At 40.4% G+C, this 19,914-nt stretch overlaps 2 protein-coding genes across 6 annotated transcripts; one reads left to right on the forward strand and one right to left on the reverse strand.

Annotated features, from left to right (window-relative positions):
- Positions 1 to 244: 244 nt before the first annotated feature.
- LOC113013396 (uncharacterized) lies at positions 245 to 10,626 on the reverse strand. Its single transcript, XM_080298869.1, has 10 exons — positions 10,492 to 10,626; positions 7,174 to 7,310; positions 6,704 to 6,739; positions 5,163 to 5,423; positions 4,838 to 5,083; positions 4,565 to 4,753; positions 3,909 to 3,992; positions 2,292 to 2,375; positions 1,068 to 1,160; positions 245 to 501 (listed from the first exon to the last, which is right to left on the reverse strand). The coding sequence occupies exons 2-10, from the start codon at positions 7,202 to 7,204 to the stop codon at positions 416 to 418; spliced, it is 1,110 nt and encodes a 369-aa protein (XP_080154995.1). The 5' UTR covers positions 7,205 to 7,310; positions 10,492 to 10,626; the 3' UTR covers positions 245 to 415.
- Positions 7,940 to 19,716, forward strand: LOC113019552 (V-set and immunoglobulin domain-containing protein 1-like). Of its 5 annotated transcripts, none has more exons than XR_013906367.1 (4): positions 8,779 to 9,361; positions 13,802 to 14,104; positions 14,232 to 14,579; positions 15,875 to 17,913. XR_013906367.1 is itself a non-coding variant. In XM_080298884.1 (4 exons), the coding sequence occupies exons 1-4, from the start codon at positions 9,304 to 9,306 to the stop codon at positions 19,418 to 19,420; spliced, it is 465 nt and encodes a 154-aa protein (XP_080155010.1). In that variant the 5' UTR covers positions 8,869 to 9,303; the 3' UTR covers positions 19,421 to 19,716. The 5 variants fall into 5 exon arrangements, 2 of the variants coding, with proteins under 2 accessions (XP_080155010.1, XP_026019094.2); XM_080298884.1 differs by lacking the exon at positions 13,802 to 14,104 and adding an exon at positions 19,407 to 19,716 and having other exon boundaries at positions 8,869 to 9,361; positions 15,875 to 15,919; XR_013906366.1 differs by lacking the exons at positions 8,779 to 9,361; positions 13,802 to 14,104 and adding an exon at positions 7,940 to 8,151.
- Positions 19,717 to 19,914: the final 198 nt, after the last annotated feature.

Consider the following 19,914-nt stretch of genomic DNA (forward strand, 5'->3'; position numbering starts at 1 on the left):
CAACTTCGACCATGTGATCCTTGCCTCTGCCTTCACTCACTTCTTCTTCTTGATGTCTGAAGTCATCCTATAAACTACATGTGACGGTGCCTAGCTACATTCTCCTCTGACACCACCTTGCAGTCTCCTGTCTCCTTTAGATTGCACATTCTGCATAAAATTTGATGTCTGCTTCAGGGCAGAAATCAGTCTCCTCTTTAAATCTCTGGTGTTGCACGGGTGTGTTCAGTGACCAGAAAACTGCTTTATCTTTAAAATCTTTTATTAAAGACAAACATAAACTTTCCACTTAATCCTGAGCTCTACATTCAAACTGGTCCAGTGCAGCTGTACGACTGTAAACACACACAAGATTAAATAAATAATAAATAATATAGAGAGGAGTGCAGGGATGTGTTTGGCAGCGAGTTGGACATCACTGGTCAGACTGGTTAAGCTGTGGTGAAGGTGTGTGGGTCTGCTTCAGCGAGGAGTAGATGACGGCTGAGTCTTTTTGAAAGTCTGAAGACAAACACACAGATTACAGAAGGTTCAGTCCTGCATCGGCTCAGTTTATCACAGAGGAGCTGATGTGAGCAGGAGGAGTTTAACACTGCAGGTGAAAGAATAAAACTAAATCTGTCTTATACACTGTATGAACACCTGAATCTCACGAATATAATGACCAATATTTAAATTATAAACATGCATTTGTAGTTGTATTCAGGCCTTGTGTGTATGAATGACAGAGCTGTGATGTGATAACTTACAAAGGCACCTTTTATTTCCTCGTCTCCTGACATCTCAGAGTTATTTACACCACCTTCACATTTATACAACATGTTTTCTTACTATAGTTACAGAATGTACTGTCTTCATCACACAAACTAGGGTTTGTCTGCCACAGCTGTGTGTATCATGTGTTTAACCTCTTCATATGTTTCTAATATTATAGTTTATCCTCCTCCCAGAGCTAATAACCACATTAATGTGACCACAGTGATTTTCACAGTGTGTGCTGCTACTCTTTTGCTAAACTTTCCCGCAGAGGAGTTTGTGGAGCGAGCATGAAAGAGGAGCAGCTGTACCTCTGTGACTGCTGTTTGTCCTGATGGCGATCTGTGCATAGCTGACATCAGCTGTTCCATACAGTAAAGAATAAACTGCAGCGGGATCGCTCTCTGCAAGACAAGACAAAGTCACGTGACTGACACAGAACTGTTGTTTGAGGGTGAGAAAAATTTGGACTTTTCATAAATTAGACCTGCAAGCAGGAGGATGCAGCGTGTCTGGTGTTTCACCGAAAGCTGCTTTTACACCTCAGCTAAGGTTCCCACATGTTTACAGACTGTGTTAGTTAATAAAACAGGAAGCTCAATGGCCACAAAGCTCCCCAACTCACTCAGAAACATGTTTCACTTTTACATGATGCATTAAAATATTTTGCAAAACCAATTTCAAAGAAAAATATTAAACATTTTTGTTTTGTTCTGTTTTTTACGTTGATCTGACCGTGTTTACCATTTAGCAACGCATCATTATAACGTTTAACTTGGTTTGTCGATACGTCACAAACAAAGTGGGTTTGGCTCTCTGTGAAAGTCCAATGGACAGACTTTGGCTGTGTTTAATAAAAAGGATGGTGACATGATGAGCTTAGTGTGTTAATGTGGTTTATTAACATCATTACAGGGAACCAGCTTTAGTTCCCAACAAAGGATTCAGCTGTGGATGCTGGACGGCTCTAACTTCACTTTGTTCTGTTTAATGAGGTTTTTTAATTTTTAGTGAGAGACACACAGCTACTTCCTCCAGCAGCACTTTCTGCCTTATTAAAGGAGGACTGAGAAATAATAGCTTGTTATTACAATGTATAATGTTATTATTACTATTATTATTTTAGCAGCAGGTTATTTAACTGAGGAAAGCATCAGAGGAGCTTCTCAGTTCCTAAACATGTCAGAAGATATGATGTTGCTGTGTTTCAGACGGGCCAAATTATTGGCCTGTGTCAAGCAAAGAAGCAGCTTAGGAAAAGCTCAACTACTAAAACCTGGCTACGAATGACTCCACACGTTATTAAAACCTGGGGAAAAAACTAAAGAGTGCAAATAAATCACTTAAACATTTGATGACAGCACATCACAAAGAGAGAGCATTTCAACATTTCTGCAGTGCACGATCTTTAATGAATCACTGCTGTCTGAAGTAGATTTCATCACAGTGCATCCAACACACGTTTAAACATCCTGAGGAAATGTCAGAGGATCATCGACGAGTTTAGAGACTGTGTAACAGGAAACGTTTCATACCTCTGGTCACATTTGACTCATACTGGCTGTTTGCTGTTGTTCTTTCCACTAAGGAGTAGGTGGCATCTGGTGCAGGATCTTGCTCTGTAAAACAAAGTCAGACTTTCCATAAACAACAGGACTGGTACTGCTGCTGCTGCTTCAGCATTTGGAATATTAATACAGCTGAAATCCAGAAACATGTTGACACTGTGTGAAATCTCTTAACCACTTATTTTATTCACAATGAAGCACAGAAAACATTTGAAATGCTGAAAAAGACTCATTTTAATGTTTTATGAAAAGGTTGGGACGGGTCAACAAAAGGCTGGGAAAGTAAAAAAGAAACAGCTGGAGAACGATGCTGCATCTAATCAGGTTAACTGGCAGGAGGTCAGGAACATGACTGGGTATAAAAAGAGCTTCTCAGAAATGAAGACCACTGATCTGCAACAAACTGCGGCTACAAATCGTCAAGCAATTTCTCAACATGACAAGTTTCTCCACATAAAATTACCAAAACCTTTGGACATCTCATCATCTACAGTGCAGAATATCACCAACAAATTCAGAGAATCTGAAGGAATCTCTGTGCGCAGGGCCCTCAGTGCTACTTGAGATCCCTGTTTTGAGCATTCAGACAGCACAAACTCGACTCTTTCATGGAAATCACTGCACGGGCTCAGGAGCACTGCAAAAATGTACTGTCTGTGAAGGAGAGGGAGCACTGGGCTTCATATCAGACCTCTGCTGGAAAGTCTGTCTCTCTGATCGTGTGGGGATGTTTGTATGTAATCGGCAGCTTGCACATGTGGAACGGCAAAAGTCAGTGTTGAAAAATGTATGCAGATGTATTTTTCAGGAAAGGCTCAGCATATTTCAGCAAGACGATGCCAAACTGCATACTGCAGTTTGGCACAGTGTGAATTTGTAGTAGAAGAGTCCAAGTGGTGAATTGTCCTTCTTGCAGGACTTTGAGCAGCTGGAATCCTCTATGGGACAAGAATGAGACCACATTGCTCTCCTAAAAGTCCAGCAGCACCAGTTCCCACGTGTTTACAGACTGTTGTTTTTGTTTGACATGACCCTGGCCAACTTTATTCAAATGTAAAAAGACTTTTGTTTTCTTTAAAAAGTACATATTTTCAGTTTACACATTGTTTTCTTTGTTCTATTGTGAACGGAACGTTTTATTATTTTATTAGGGATTAATGAAGTATTCTGATTGTGAAAAATATAAAGTTATGAGATCTGAAAATCACTGCAACCGTTTGGTGGATGGTGTGTAAAATATAGAAAAGAGCTAATGATGTTTAACATGAGAAGTAAAACCGAAATAAAAAAAATCGAGGTGTTTCTTTCTCTCAGTCCAGGGGTGAGAAACTGAAACTGGACAGCAGCAGAGCTTCTCCTTCTTCTTCAGCATGCTGATGTGCAGTTCAAACACACGGGTATTTGGTCGTAAAGTGAAGCTTTGAAAGTACTGACAGTATTAACATGCTACCTAATCAAACATGGGTGTTTGGGCCAACACACATGTTGTAAAAACCCCAAGCACGAGCTGGGCAGACCCTGTTGTGGAACCATCAGAGGAACATCAAAGACTTCTGAGATTATATAACAGGAAACTTTGCGTACCTCGTTTGCTGTTTGATTCCTTTCGGTGGTTTGCTGCTGTTCTTTTCACTGATGAGTAGGAGGCAGCAGCTGCAGGATCTCTCTCTGCAAATACCAAAGATTTCCCTCTGATAATACAACCGTTACTGCTGCTTCGGCATGTTAATATGTATAAAGCATTGTGTTTTTAATGAAGCTGAAATAAAACAGTAACTCTTTCAAAAATCTTTCTGAACGCTGAAAAAAATGTCTCTTTTTTTACAGTCAGATAGCTGGATGGCAGCAAAGGTTCTGCTCTCATCGAGTCTCTTTGACCACAAAGTCTGAAAACACAAACTAATCATAAATATTAAAATATAAGGATATATTTCAAATATGATGATTATCATAAATTATAGTAGCTTAAAATGGACTTTTAGAATTTACTTAAAAATGTGAAGGTCTATGGCTCAACAACTCACAAATATAATAATGTGAAATTAACACATCCTGTGCACCATGTGACCATTTTTAAAGGAACAGTTCACCTCATAATCACACCTACATGTGTTTGGTCTCCAGTGCTGCTTATCCACTCAGATTAGTGACTGGCCAAACTTAGAGATATTTGATTACAGTTTTTTCCTTTAAACTATTTAACATGTTCACATTAAGTGTGAGCAGAATGTGTGTCTCACCTTCAGGTTTCCTCTGGACACATCGCCTAACCAGTACAACCAGTACAACCAGCATTAGCAGCCCAAATATGAAGGGAACAGAAACCAGCACAGAGAGAGGAGGAGAGGAGCGCTGAGAAGGAGGAGTAGAGGAAAACGAGGAGGAGAAAGAGGCAGTGGAAGCTGATGGAGGAGGAGAGGTGGAAGACCCTGGAATTAAAGAGAAAAAGGGATCTTTGTGGTCACTTTGAGTTGCTTTTGGTCTAAAATCTGTAAAATAAACAGAAGCCTCACCTGTGACAGTGATCCAGCTGGATGGAGACTCTCCATGACCGCTGATGTCACACTTGTAGAGGCCTTCATCAGACCTGGAAACATGCTGGATGGTCATGTGACCTGTAGGCTCCTCCCTGATGAGGGAGCCATCTTTATAGAAAGCAGCTGGGAGGTTGGAGGGAGTGGTCTTTGTTTCACAGAGCAGAGTGACGTCATCTCCCTCCATCACAGGGAGGACAGGACTCTGCAGGATCACTGATTTATCTGAGCACAGAGACAAACTACAGCATTTCATCCATTTACACACAGCTTCATCAACACTAACTCCACACACTCAGCTTACCAGTGACTGTCAGGTTAACCATGTTACTGATGGGACCCTCTCTGGACTCACACCAGTAAACTCCACTGTCCAAGGTGGCAATGGCATTGAAGATACAGGAAGAACCAGCTGGTTTTCCCCACTTGTCACACTCAGTTCTGATGTCTCTGCTTGTGTTTCTCCTCAGAGTCCATCCAGCAGAGCTGTCGTCCTCCTCACAGCTCAGAGTCACAGAGTCATATTCAAAGAACTGAGAGCTGTTGGGACTCACACTTAAATGAACTGAGAGAAAAACATAAACAATTATTTATATATTTTCTCACATAGAGAGCATAAAAGAGGATCCACAAGTACAGCTTCTGAAACAGCTTGTTGATCAGATGCCAAAAGCCCTCCCTTTCAATCTTGCTGCTATCCTTCTGTCACAAATCACCCTGATGAATCTCATCTCCATCCTGATACACTAGTAGATGTTAAAAGTCACTGGCAGGTAGATCTTGTTAAACAAAATATAACGTAACAGTTTATTAAATTCCAAATCCTAAATCTGGTGCAATGCAGTAATACAACAATAAACAGAACAGCTCTACTCAGTAAACGTTTTTCTGTGAGTGCTGCTGTTCGGTTTACTTAGACAGAATCCTGATGGCTGACAGGTTGAACTAACCAGCTGTGCAGATGTTCATGTAGTGATCAAACACTGTGGGTTTTACATAAGTGTCCTATGTGCCTCTTAGTTCATCGTCTCTCTGAAGCAAAATGTTTTAGCTCCTCTCACTCAACACCAACCTTCTTCCCCCTCAAATAGGTGTGAGCAGCACTGTGGGGCTTTTTTGCTCACACATTTAAATATAAGGGATAAACCTCATCATACACAACCAACAGCAGAAAAAAGACTCAATTCAATTTGAAATTTTGAGCATGTTTGATGGGAAAAAAGATACCGAACTGCAAAAACGGATTTTTAATATTTTTAGGTAGACAGTCTGGTGAGAGCTGAACATGTATGTGACTGGATTTTCTCTCAGTCTATGTTAAAAGCACATCCGATCACTTTAACTAAGATTTACAGGTCACTCTGAAGACAACATGAAGATACTAACCTTTTTACATTCACCCTCTTTTTCTTTTTTTACTAATAAGGCCTCAAAAGTGCACGGAGCTTGTTCACTGGACTCTTATAGTAATATCGTTGACAAGAAATGTATCGACTTCCGTGTCAGGAGCTGCTTCTGCTCACGTCTTGGTATCTAGCTGACACTATTTGAAACCAGAAGGCTGAGCTTTTATAATGTCATTAAAAATACAATCAGCAGGATTTTTATTCAAATATTAAACTGAATCAAGACATTTTATTAAATGTTTGACTGAATTTTACCACACAGAGTTTCACTTCACCAACCGTGCATTAAAGTTGCTCTGACTCAGCTGGTCCATCTGAGCCTAACCAGTTTCTATTCTGTCTCTACTTTTGTCACATTCAGCACAGTTCCAAGTTGTTTTTACACTCTTTTATTTTTTATAAAAAGTGTTAGTTGGTAATAAAGCAGGTTGTCCCTCACCTTGGTTAGTTGTGCAGCAGAGCAGCGACATCAGGCCTGAAAACGAAGCACAACAGATACCAACATCTGTTTATAGGAGCAGCAGAACAGTGACCACAAATTAATTTCCAAGCGATGAACTCAAAACGACTTCTTTAACCAGGACGTGCCGTGTAGGAGGAGGTGAGGATACAGTTTCAAACTGCAGTGGTTTATGTGCAAAATCACATTTTTAATGACGTTTAAAAAGTAAAATGTTATAACCTCCTGTTACAGATGTAAAGCAGCTGGATAAAAAGAGCTGATGTGCACACTTCTACTTAAACCTTCTTAGACAATCCTAAAAGTTGCATCTTCCTCTTTGTAGTCTCGTCTCTTGTCCATTTATCTCGAGGTCATTATCACAGTTATTGAGTAGTGTCTCGCTGCCACTCTCAGCAGAACAGCTTCAAGTCACGCAATAAGATTTACAGGCAGCATGTGGTACTTACAGAGCGGCCACAGAAGACGTGTTTGTCCCATCGTGCCACACAGATCTGAGATCTTCTTGTTTCACAGAAGCACTTGAACCCTCCTCCTTCCTCTCGGCAGCGCAGTTTAGAGGCCCTGTGGTTTCTCTGAAGCAGTTCTACGAAAAAAAAGACAGAAAGAAAAAAGGAAAGTCCTGTAAGTTTCAGGTTTGAAGCTGAAATATGAATCACAGAGTTTATTAAAGCGATGAACGGGAAAGAATGAAACATGTCAAAGCTGTGGGCACCTGAATATTATTAGTTTTAAACCTTCATAAAATTTGTTTTAGTGTTTGTCGCTTAGTCTTTGAGGAAATTATCATGACCTGAATGAACCAACCTCAACATGTAAAATGTAGGACATTTATGTAAGCTGTTATTCTGGCCTGTATATGATTTGCACCATATAACAAAATTTAAACTTTCAGGTATTTGATTAACTTCTCATGCACAGAAATGCAGCTTTGCTACACAAACAACACAGAAATGACAGCTGTGAGAGTAGACTTTATATATCTTTATATCTTTCTTGTGTAAATGGAAATTTGTCTGTGTTGTTGAGCAAATTCTTAACGCTAGTGTGTATTTCACGCACATGGAGAGATTTTTTTTTACTCGCTGGTGCACTGTTACACGCAAACTACAAGATGCCCTTTTGGGATTTAACTAGTTGAACATGTCAGTGTGTTAATAAAGTTAACTTGAAAAAAAGCGAGGCGGAAGAAAAGTGACGGACATGCGCTGCTGTGCTGCAGCCATGCTTCATTCAAAGTGCCACCTGATCGAAACCAGTGACAGCCCTGCTGTCACTCAGCGAGAATTGGGAGACTGGGAGGATTTAAACGCAGTGTTTTGCTTTTCATTCCTTTTCTCCCTCATGGACGTCCGTGTGACGGTCGTCCGCACACATGAATGCAAAGGGGGGCAGTTTTACCCCAGGAAGCCAAAGACGGTGATCAGGTGAGTTAGTGTCATTCTTCGAGTCGACAACTTTTCAGTCCCTTTTCTTTCTCTACCCGCACACATGTGGAACAGCTTGTTGTTAAATGAAGCCTTTTAAACGTGAGCACTTAGAAAGCAAGCGTCCTCTGACGTCTTCGTGTATCCTGGGTTAGAATAAGCGCTTTTCCCTTGATGTCCCTGAATGCATCAACGTGCAGAGTCTCAGAGGCATTTCGACAGCTTTTGAGTTTCCTGGTTGTAAAACTGCTGCTGAAGACAGTTTATTACAGGTTAGTTCATCTTGCGCAGTGTTAGTTAAACATTTCGATCATTATGAGTAAGAATTAAACCTGCAGTGACCGCTGACGGACACTAGAGGGCAGTCAGTCATTTCACATTTACAGAAATACACAGGTTGAAACCAAATATCATTTCTCCAGCATCTATAGTAGAATAATAGAAACAAAAAACAAAACAAAAGCAAAATTAATATATAATAAACAATATAAACACTTCATGGATTATCTCACTTCCTCTAGGCTACTCAAACAGGGGAGAGAGATCAGGGCAGTGCTGCGGTGTGTAGGAGGATATGCCGGGGTAGTGACGATGAGCAGGCGAGCAGAGATGGTTGAGGTTAACAGCATAGACTGCAATATGTTTTTGTGGTTGGAATCCTCAGTAAACAAACAGCTCCACGCCCTGCCACTAGCGTGTGATCTAAGGCGAGATAAACAGTGTGTGCAGCTTCAGAGCTAAACCCCGCTGAGACAGCTGATGCAGCTTTCCAGCCCACGTCTCCGTGAACCTTACAGTGTGCGCGCTGCGAGTTCGACCAAATGATGAATAACACTGCAGTCCGCTACAGTGAGACGTTAGACATACAATAGATCAGCACAGGTTTTATAGTTAGATGTAACTGATGTATGGAGTGATTTTAAATTCCCACTGTACAAAAACGGCAACAAACAAACACACAAATAAAAAAAAAACAGACAAAAAAACCAGTGATCACCGTCGCACAGAGATATTGTAAAGACTGTGTAAAACGTAAGACTGGGGGCGTGTCCTAAACGCAGCAGACCGCCTTTGACTCCTTGGCAAAACAAATGTACACACATCCAGTTTCCAGCAACTTCAGGGTGGTCGGTTGTGAGTTGTTCTGCAGAAATGTCTCACATTCTTCTTCTTCTTCTTCTTCTGACTTTCGAGACAGCGGCATCACAAGGTGAGTCGCTAAACAAGCAGAGGAGTTGGCAGTCTGCCAAACGCTGTGACTCACGATTTTTAGGGAAGTTTTTTTTTTTTAAACAGCTGTTCAAATGTAATCATTAATAGCAGCGTGTTTGCAGCGAGCAGCCACCTGAAAATCGTAACTGTGGCCCGGCTGATGGTAAATAAAATCAAATGCGAGCGAGATGATAAACATATCTTTGAGATTCACTGCTGCTCTTTAAATCTGCAGATTTGCAGTGAAACAAAAGCGAAACTGCGTTTTCTTTACTTGATATAGGCAGAATGTTGCATCAAAGAAAAGAGTTTGAAGTGATGGGCGAGTGAGATTGAATTCATTGGCTGCAGGCATGAATATTGTTAAGTAAATGAAAGGCGTTTCCAGTCCATTTGTTATAATCAGAGCCGGTGTTCCAGCTTAACTGGTTTTTTTCCACTTTGAGAGGATGATGTTTTTTGCATTTAAGCAAATGGTGGCAAAACTATATAGTTTATATATATAATAATAATATATACTGAGGTACCAATCGGATAGATGCGTGCCAGGAAATCTGTTTATTTCAAAAGCGAACAGCCCAGATTCTCATTAAAGCAACAGATTTGCTTATAAAGTGCTCTGTAGTCATCTCGGTGTACATCGCTCCTCTTTTACACCCTGCTGGTTTGCTTATCTTGTGCAGAATATTACGATGACATCATGTTATATCGAGCAGCAGCTGATTACATTAAACTTTGACTGTTATCACTGGTTAACTTGGGCGTGTTTCCTAAATCAGCAGATGTTAAACAGCTGACAGGTCAACAGGATATATGCAGGTAAACTCAAAGGTCTATTGACCTGATCTATGGTGTCGTGAGGAAAACACTGGCTCGTCTAAAGTTTATTATTATTTTTTAATTAAAATAATTTCATTGTTGTCGGGAGATAATATTGATGCTAATTTCTAGGAGCTGGAGATTGTTTTTGTTTTTTTTGCAGAGGTCTTTAATCTTGTCAAACCACATAAGCCACTGACAGACAGATGAACACTCAGTGAAAATGATAAATCTGCGGATCCAACATCTGGAACACCGAGAGTCGAATAAGTAAACAAATCTAACCAGTTAACATAAGAACCAGTTTACCTGGAACACCAGCACGAGGTGTTGAGTGGCTCTAAGCAGAGATCAATTTGGACTGCATGCTTCCATCGCCTACCACCCACCTCAGCACCACCAATACTTATATATTGTCCATATTTGATCTTTTGCACATCTAAAACATCGGTTATTGATGTCTTACTGCAGCGGTGGGGAACTCCAAGCCTTAAGGGCCGGTGTCCTGCAGCTTTTAGATCTCACCCTGGGTCAATACACCTGAATCAAATGATTAGTTCATTACCAGGCCTCTGGAGAACTTCAAGACATGTTGAGGAGGTAATTCAGTCATTTAAATTAGCTGTGCTGGATCAAGGACACATCTAAAACCTCAAGGCCACCTTTGAGGCCTGGAGTTCCCCCGCCTCTATCTTACTGGGACTGAAAGGGAAGAAAAAGACAGGAAACAGTAAACATTGCATTTACAAAGCAAATAAATAACACGCCCTAACCCAGAGCAGCAGAGTTAAGTATCTGGTTTACACCCATTCAAAAACTTGCCAAATCTTCTCTCGCAGCGCCAAACAGACTATTCTTCTTTTGAATCTAGTTTTAAGATTCTGGTGCTCCACGTGCTGACAATCGGGTGTCTGATTGGCTCCTTATCAGCAGCACCTGTGAGCATGGACCCTCTTGCAGCGCACAGTTAGCGTCTGCTCCTAGCGGGGGTGACAAGAGGAAGACAGTTCATATATAGCTAATGTATCTGTGAATAATAAGGAGATCTCACAGCTTTTTCCATAATGGTCTGGAAATGACTCCGTAACTGGAATACAGCTAAAATGATAATGTGCAGTTGCACTTTTAAGAAAGCTCATTTTGAAATGTATTGCTAGACACACACAAATGGATAGGATTCAGCCTGACACAAGGATAGGCCGAGGATCAAAGGATCTGCTGTTAATGACTACCATAGCCCATTACTTCAGAAAACTGGAGTTACGTTTGTCATAGAAAACATTGCCTAATTAGTAACAAGGTGTCTTTACAGCACGGTTTACAACAACAATACAATAATACCATAGTTTTACAATAATATCTAAGATGGTCGAGGTCATCGTGGAATGCGATTCAAATATAAAGCCCTAAACTCACAGCACACCTTTAAAGGCTGGTTTCATTTTTCATTTTAACTAGCGTGACTGTAGCTAGATTATGATAAGTTACTGTAATCAGTCAGTCACGTCTTGCTGCTTTTGTTCTGGTTTTTTAGTTTTTGTTTTTTTTTCTCCCTCTGATGGATAAATCCTTTTGATGCATTGTTAGAGTGAATTGTTAAATGTTGTCATTTCTATGCTTGCCAACTCTGATGAAAGAAATTCCACTGTCCTTCCCCCCAGATTCTCCAGGTTCTAGGTGGGGGGCTGTAATGTTTTATTGCAGATACAAACTATCTGGAAGATCTGCTTCTTTTCATGTAAGCTTCCTGCGTTTACGACCCTTTGGTCAGCAGGAGGTCTCACACACACACAGTCTTACAGAAGTTCACACATATACATACAATGCCTTGCCTTAGAACCATGTGGGCGTGGCTTTGTTCTGATGTTTTGTCTCTCAATAAAAAGGCAGCAAGGGAGGTCATCGCCGAGGTCATTTTCGTGGTGGACACAGGCCTCCCTTGCGCAAGTGATCGATCGATCGACTGTCTTGTTTTCTTCATGATGAATACGTTTCTAGAATTAGCGAGGCTTGTGGAAACACAGACCCAACATTCATATTTGTTGCAAGTAGAACAACACAGAAATCTTTATACCAGTAGTTTTAAGTTGTCATATCGTTAGCATATTTATCTTTCTGCATGAAACCAGAAAATGACCTAATGTGTTACAAAACAATCGCATGTTATTGTATTTAGCAATGTAGCTTCCAGACATATAGGTTTATAGATGTTGTTCATATCAGTGCAATTTGATGTTGCCTTTGAAATCTCCAAAAGTTGATTCTGTTCATCTGGACGTAGCGTTTTGTGGGAGAAACATTTCGTCACTCATCCAAGTGACTTCTTCAGTCTCAGCTGAAGGTTTCCCCGATCTTAGGAAGAGTACATTTGCATAATGACTGAAACCATGAAGGAACAATGGGCTGGGAGGTCAGTTCCTTAATATTAATTATGCAAATTCACATGACCATTGATCAATGGCCTTGAGTACCATTCACATAGAGTTGTGGAATGGCTTCAATCACAGCATTGTAAGATGGCCAGGACTCTGCAGTCTATTTACACTTACAGGCCAGTGGACACGCTTTCAATGATGAGGATGTACACATCCTGGACAGGAAGGAACGCTGGTTTGAGCGCAGAGTCAAGGAGGCCATTTATGTGAAAAGGGAAAGACCATCTCTGAATGGAGGAGGGAGCCTAAGGGGACATCTGTCACCATCTTACTATTCTGTGATTGCAGCCATTCCTCAACTCTGTGTGAATTGTACTGATTGCCATTGATCATCACGTAGCGTGCCACACAAGACACTTTGCAACCTGCTCTTTAATCCCTTTAATCCCCGCTTTTTCTCCTGCTTTGTACACATTAATTATGTTTGTTCCTGCTCTCTTACTTTTTAGAGTTTATACTTGCCCAGTTTGTGTGGCACACCCACAATTTCATTGTACATGTACAATGACAGGAGATGGCTTTTCTATTCTATTCTATTTGGTTTTTATTTACAAATCTTTAAGGTTATACAAATGGTACAATCGGAATTTCGGGGAAAACATTTCCTGAGAATTCAAGGGCATCGCAGCTGTGTCATTGTGGGTTCTTTGTAACAGTCAACATATTGATAGGGATTCTTGGGAACGGCGCTGGGAAGAAAATGTGCAAATTCTAAAAAAGAGAGCCACAAAGTCTGATCAGTACTTTGTACCATATGATTTGAGTCTGGTGTTCTTAGAGAAGAGCTTGTTACTCAAGGTGTTTCTGTTCAGCAGGGAATTTCACGAAACCTGTTAATCCCTTGAGGTGATTTTAAGTAATCGAGCCAGACACAAACAATGAATGTTGTAACCTGAGTCAGGTGTTTGTGTGCACAGAGTAGGTTATAATCACAGAGGTGGATGAGGTCACTTTGAGCTTGATTTTTTTTTTTTATTCTCCTTTGTTGTGGATCTCCTGGAATAAAAAGTTATTCACACAAGCAGGTGACACATTCACATTTATGGAGGACCCTTTTTCCAACAAACAACACAAAACTAGGCTCATTACAGACTTGAATAGGAGCTTGTATTCTGACTCTCCTAACATCTGTATGTGATTTGTCTCAGCAGTGCATTTTTGTTCTTTGTTTCTTGTAAATAAAGCATAAACCGAGACAGAAAAGCTACCAATCCCCACAAATCCTGCATGAAATCCTGAATGCAAGCAGAAGACTCCAACCTACTTCTATCAAGGACATTTGTGACTTTTCATGTCACTTTAAAATACAGCAGAGATGGTGGTGAAAGTGCATCTTCAAGAGATGCACATCTTCTCTAAGGTCCTTGGGCTTGTTTTGGATGCATGTCGAGCTGCAGGAATCCATTACTTGAGTCCGCTGATGTTTTTTTTAGATGTCTTCAGTGCTTCCTGTCCTGTTCCTGTCAGAAGTCTCTGAATATGCTCATGTACTGGAAAGAAAACAACTTTACTTTAGAGGGACTCACATGAGTTCTTCTACACAATATATCTTAAAGAGATGCAGTATGACACGTTATCAATGTTTGCTTTTTTCTTTTGTCTTTGGTCACACAGATATAACAGTGAGGTGTGGACAAGATGTCACTCTTCACTGTCAGGATCCCAGGGGTGTAAATATCACCCTGTTAGAGTGGAGCATACCTGAGATTAAGTCAGACGGATACGTCTTCTTCTACCGAAACCGACGCTCATATGAAAGCTACCAGCACGAGCGTTTTAAAGGCCGAGTGGAGCTGTCAGACCCGTCTATGAAAAACGGAAACGTTTCTGTGATTCTGAAGAACGTCAACGTCAACGATACAGGAACATATGAGTGTCGGATTATAACCAGTGATCTCAGCAGCGGTCAGAGAGTCCAAAATGAGTCCAGGCAGTCCATCGACCTCACAGTCATAGACTCTGGTGAGTTGAGAGGTTCACTTTACTACTTATTCTTCTTCTGACTTGTAGGGACATGCAGAGCCAAATTGCAGCCCTCACTGCACGGCTAAGCACAAAAGAGCTTTTTGTGTCTGTGAACTGTGACGCTGGCTTTTCGGAAGGAAGCATTATCTGTTCATTCATGGTAAAAACAGAAGACCCTGCATGTTATTTTCCACCATCTGATAAAAGAAAGAGGAGAAAAATCCCCAACCTACGTCACTGGAAAGGATTTAAAAAATATCGTCTTTGGATGGGCTCTGAATTTAGCGCAGACTTTGATGTTTATGAAATCTTCACTGCAAACTGCAGTGATCTTATTTTTCTGTTTCTACTGTGGTCTGAGATATAATGATGCATCCTGCAGTGACAGGTGGTGACATATCTGATCTGACACAGTTGTTTATTGGCTGTTTTATTTTTATTCAGACATCTGCTATTGCTCTTTTTTTCCATGCTCTGTGTGACATTATTATACCACCTGAGTGTGTTGTACATGTTTGAAGTCCACGGACTAACCTGCACTGTCTCATAGTTCAGAGTTTTGAATGTGGTGGTTCAGTGAAGCAAGAAACAAAGATGGTGCAGCTGGTTGAAAAGACTCCGATTTTGAGGCTGGTGTGCAGCCGAGACACAGATGACATGAAAAGAGTCTGTGTGAGTTTAAACTGAGTGTAGTGTTGAATAACTGATTTACAAAGTTGTGTACTCACTCTAGTACTTTAGCTTTCGAGTACCTATAGCAGAATCTTTTATTATGCAGAAAAATGTCCGTGATATGATTGGATCATAGTTGTTGCAGCATTAAAATGTGCTTCCTTTTAATGTATAAGATGGATATTTTATTGGGTTATACTTCTGGGTGGTTTTATCTATATTAATCGAGCAATATATCAGTATCAGTACAATTATAACTAATAAGGTACCGTAAAATAATGAACTGAAGTTTCATATTTCTGGGGGTCTAGCGTCACCCTGCACCCTCATCTTTGGGTGCACCCCTGCTTTTCTTCTTTCCATGGGGAAAATGTATTTTGAATTGTATATTTAAGTTTATATTTAGTTCTGTTTCTTGTTTTTATGCTTTTATTTGATTGGTGCTTTACTTGGTATACATGCAGCAGCTTTAGAGAGAGAAAATAAAAGTGTCAGTCTCTGAAACACGACGCAGTGATGCTGCTCAGCGTTTATTACTGTTTGCAGGATTTCAAAGTATAAAAGCAGAAATACTGTCAGCATACCTGAGTCCTCACACCTGTTTTGTTTTTTCTCTGCAGGAAGCGAGGATGAACAGGACAAGAAGACATTTCTTTTAGCTATAGGTATTGTTGCTGTTGTTTTAAGTCTTTTTGTTATTCTTAGTGCTGCTGTATGTATCCACAGAAAAAAGAAATCATCAACACACAGGGAACATGAACATTATAAACATCCACCTGAAAAAGAGCTGATCTGAAATGCATCAGACGATGTGTAAAATAGTATTTTCTGACCCTGTTAGCAAGCAGACAGCACAAACAAGGGTCCCCTCACAGCAACATGCTTCGATGCACCGCTCCTCTGATCTCAAGTCATGTTCTCCCATCAATCATTAAAAGTAACATTAGGTCAATGCTGTGGCTGCAACAAGCTTCATGACTGTTTCTATTTCTTTTCCCTTTTTTTCTTTTAAGCTCTAACTTTATTCTGTGCGGTTTTCTGCAGAGCTTGATCTTACTGTGAGAACAGGCGGCAGGTAGAGAACAGCAGGCGAGCGTAGTGGAGCTTTTAGCAGGTAGAGAGGTGGAGGAGACAGACGTAGAGTAGATCAGTTCAGACAGTGCATTAAAACGGGGCCACAGTAGCACGGTTCGCAGGTTCTCACAGCTAATTAAGCACTTTATTAAGTTCTTTAAGCTTTTATTTTGCACCTTTAAACACTTTATTATACTTGCTGCTATTTGTGGCAACTGCAGCCAATCAGCGACTTCCTTCTTTCTGGCCATTGCCTCCATTAGATCAAAATAATTCGCCAAACACAAGTCAGGTAGTGTAATATGTGATTATAGTATAACCATAATATTTATTTAAAAAACATACAAACCATTATCACAATGGTTTTATTGTGTTATTATATGAGTTGTGCAACGTTCTGAGTTGGATCTGTAAATATCAGAAACCTTATTTAAACTCTGCTGATCTCACGTTCAGATCGGGCGTCGCTGTTTTTAGACTTCCCGTCATGTCCACTTAAATTTGTTCCTCTGCACAAGTTGCAAGGTTGATGTTTCCATTGACTTTCATTTTCAGGAGTTCACTCGAACATTAATCTGGTGAATAGGAAGGATTTTAATTCTGAAGACGTTTTAACACAATCTGAGTCAGTTGGTGCTTTCAGCCCCTGACAGTTCGGCTCGTTTCCTGTCCTGATGCCTCAGGATCTCACCCTTTCTCCTGATCGGCGCCCTCTCCTGTTGTGCTGCCTTCAGGCATTGAAACTCATCAGAAAACTGCTCAGTCGTGAAGTTCAGGTTAGTTTTAAATACAATTTGTTTGCTGTTTGTCGTTTGAGGTGTGTGGTGAGGCTGCAGAGCGCTCTGTGGCAGAGGTCAGAGAGGGACTTCCTCTGAGATCTAAAAGCAGCAGCGGCTCTCAAAACAGTCCATAGGTTTCTGATTTTTATCGATCTCTTCTCAGAACTTTTCAGAATTTAAGTCTTTATTTATCTGATGTACTCAGTGTGTTAATATTTCACTCTTTGTTTTCTGTTTTGTTAGTCCCCACTGATCTTTAGTTTGTCAGTTCAAATGTTGTGGATTCTTACTGATATCCAGTCTGACTCTGACAGAGTGATAAGCAAAGTTCATTGGAAATATCCACTGTAAAAAAATAAATAAATCGATATTTGAAGCTCAAAAGGGACAGTGCAATGTGTAAAAGGAAGGTGGAAGAAGATGGACGGGCGTTCAAAATTAAAACCGAGCAGGATGAGCGGTCATATCAGGAGTCGGCAGGAGGAACGAGGTATGAAACCCATGGAGAGAAATGTGGCTTCCCTCCATGTTTAGCTGTTGTTTGTATATTTTGTGTCCAAGCCAAGTGGATCTGTTGGCTCAAATTAGTAAATAATACATAGAAAATACGTGTTCATATGTATGCATGTACACATGTTCATTTCTCAGTACCATTTTTACATTGGAGCTTTGTTTTTTGTGACATTTGTATTATATTCCTGCTCTTTTGTCTTCTGTTCATTTAAATTAACTGTAAGTGTTGTGCAGTTGGCTGGACTGTTGATCTGAACTCATCATAGAAATAAAGTGAGAGCCTCATATCACAACTAACACAATGACGGGTTTGTTTGATGTTTTTTCCCTCTAGGGGCTTTTTCTCTGATTAAAGCAAAAATAGGGGAACTATGTCATTAACTTCAGCCTGTTTGCACTTGTGCACTTCCTTCTTCTAAACTCAAGTAATTATAATTATGGGTGTTTTTTCGTAAATGCTTCTCTGTAGAAATGAACTTTCTTAGTTGAGTCCAGCATTGAAAGACATTTTAGATCTTTATATGCCAAACAAATAAAAAGTTAAATCGGCACAGTCAAGAGGCGGGAAACAGAAAATGTTTGAAGTGTCCTTTAACTGTGACTAAAATGTTCCTAAATTCCCCCTGGTACTGTTGTTGGTATGTAGCAGGAATGGCTGCAGCTCATTTCAGATGCACTCGGGTTATTTCCACTCCTGCTCAGAAGTGCACTGTGCTCACAAACACGACACAGTATATCGCTCCAGCTGCAAGCTATCAACCTTTACTGACTCGACTGTTTGGTCACATGTCTGGTTAGCTGACATTGACCTTAAAGACAGTTTAACTTCCAGGGCACACAAAGCTATTTAAAACCTTATTTTGGGCAAAGTCAGCAGGTTTAAAAAAAAACTTGAGATCAGATTTGACTGCTGAGTCTGTACATGTACTTTTTATGTCTTGGGAACACTTCAAAAATAACTACCAAAACAGGACCCAGTAGGTCTGTTTTAATGTTTTCTTTTTAACAGGAGCTGCTTTTCTTTCTCTGTCATCATAAAGTCAGACTGGGATTAGGGAATCTGCAGAATCTGTTACTCATGAGTGCACTTTGCTTTCAAAATAAAAAAACAGCTGACCGTCAGTCACTTTGGTTTAATCAGTCAGAAGCCACGAGTACAGCTCATGAAGACTTTATCACGAATGCCAATAAAGATAAGTCATGTTTTCAGTTGAAGCTTATCTCATACTGAAAGTCAGAGTTCAGCATGTTTCCTCATATTTTTACCAAGATTATGTTTTCTGAACCCACAGAGAGGATGGGAATGATGTTTGTCTGATGATACAAACTGTTGACTTGCTCAGTAGTGGTGACTTGTGTCACAGTGACCTGTAGATAGACATTTGTGATACTGTGGGGACTGATGCACTGTGACTTTCACTTCTAGGAAAATGAAACGGGTCAGAGGATGACTTCTCTGGTCACAGCCTGTAAATAAATGACTCAGCACAACACAAACGCAACTGGTCAAAATGTTCATTTCACTAATGTTCTTTGCTGTGGATGTTCCTGTTTGTCCGAAACAGCCACGTAAAAACGAACAACTGCACATCCCTCACAATCAGATCATCAGATCGTTGCTGTACTTTCTTTCTTTTCTGCTGGTCACCACTTTGTCTGTGTGTAATTCTGTGAACAGGATGTGGTCAGACTTAATAAGACTAAAGCTGTGTGTGTGTGTGCGTGTGTGTGTGTCTCAGCAGTGCTTCTGTAAGCTGGCTGATTTTCTGCATCTTCATCCCTACAGTTGTTAATTCCTGACTAGAAGAACATCTGGAAGCTGCTGAACATCTGTTTCTTCCCGCTGAGCTTTAAAATATGAGCAAAACAGAAACAGGCCTTCAAGTGAGGAGTAATGGAGGTTGAGTGGCTGCGATTATTATCAGGTGTTCATGACATGAAAGGAGATGCTGCCACCTGTTGGCTGTAGTTTGTCACTGAAGCTGTGGTGAAATGTGTACATGAGATTATATTCTGTTGTCATGAATGAATTCGCTTTAAAACATTCTACAAAATAATGGTTTGTGCATGACAGAAATAAATAATACTAACACCTACTCTCGGGGGCTTTATTATGCACACTGTTACACTTGACCTCATAAAATTCAGCAGACAGATTTTGCAGCTGTGCCAGACGTCATATTTCATTGTGGTGTGTGCGTTTGGCACCACAGGGCCACCGTACATTGATCTAAAATGACATTTCTCGTTTTAAAACTTTCTCAGTAAATCCATTCTGCACCTTGAAGGTGAGT

This window comes from Astatotilapia calliptera, chromosome 3, assembly GCF_964374335.1.
Source record: "Astatotilapia calliptera chromosome 3, fAstCal68.1, whole genome shotgun sequence".
Lineage (NCBI taxonomy): Eukaryota > Metazoa > Chordata > Actinopteri > Cichliformes > Cichlidae > Astatotilapia > Astatotilapia calliptera.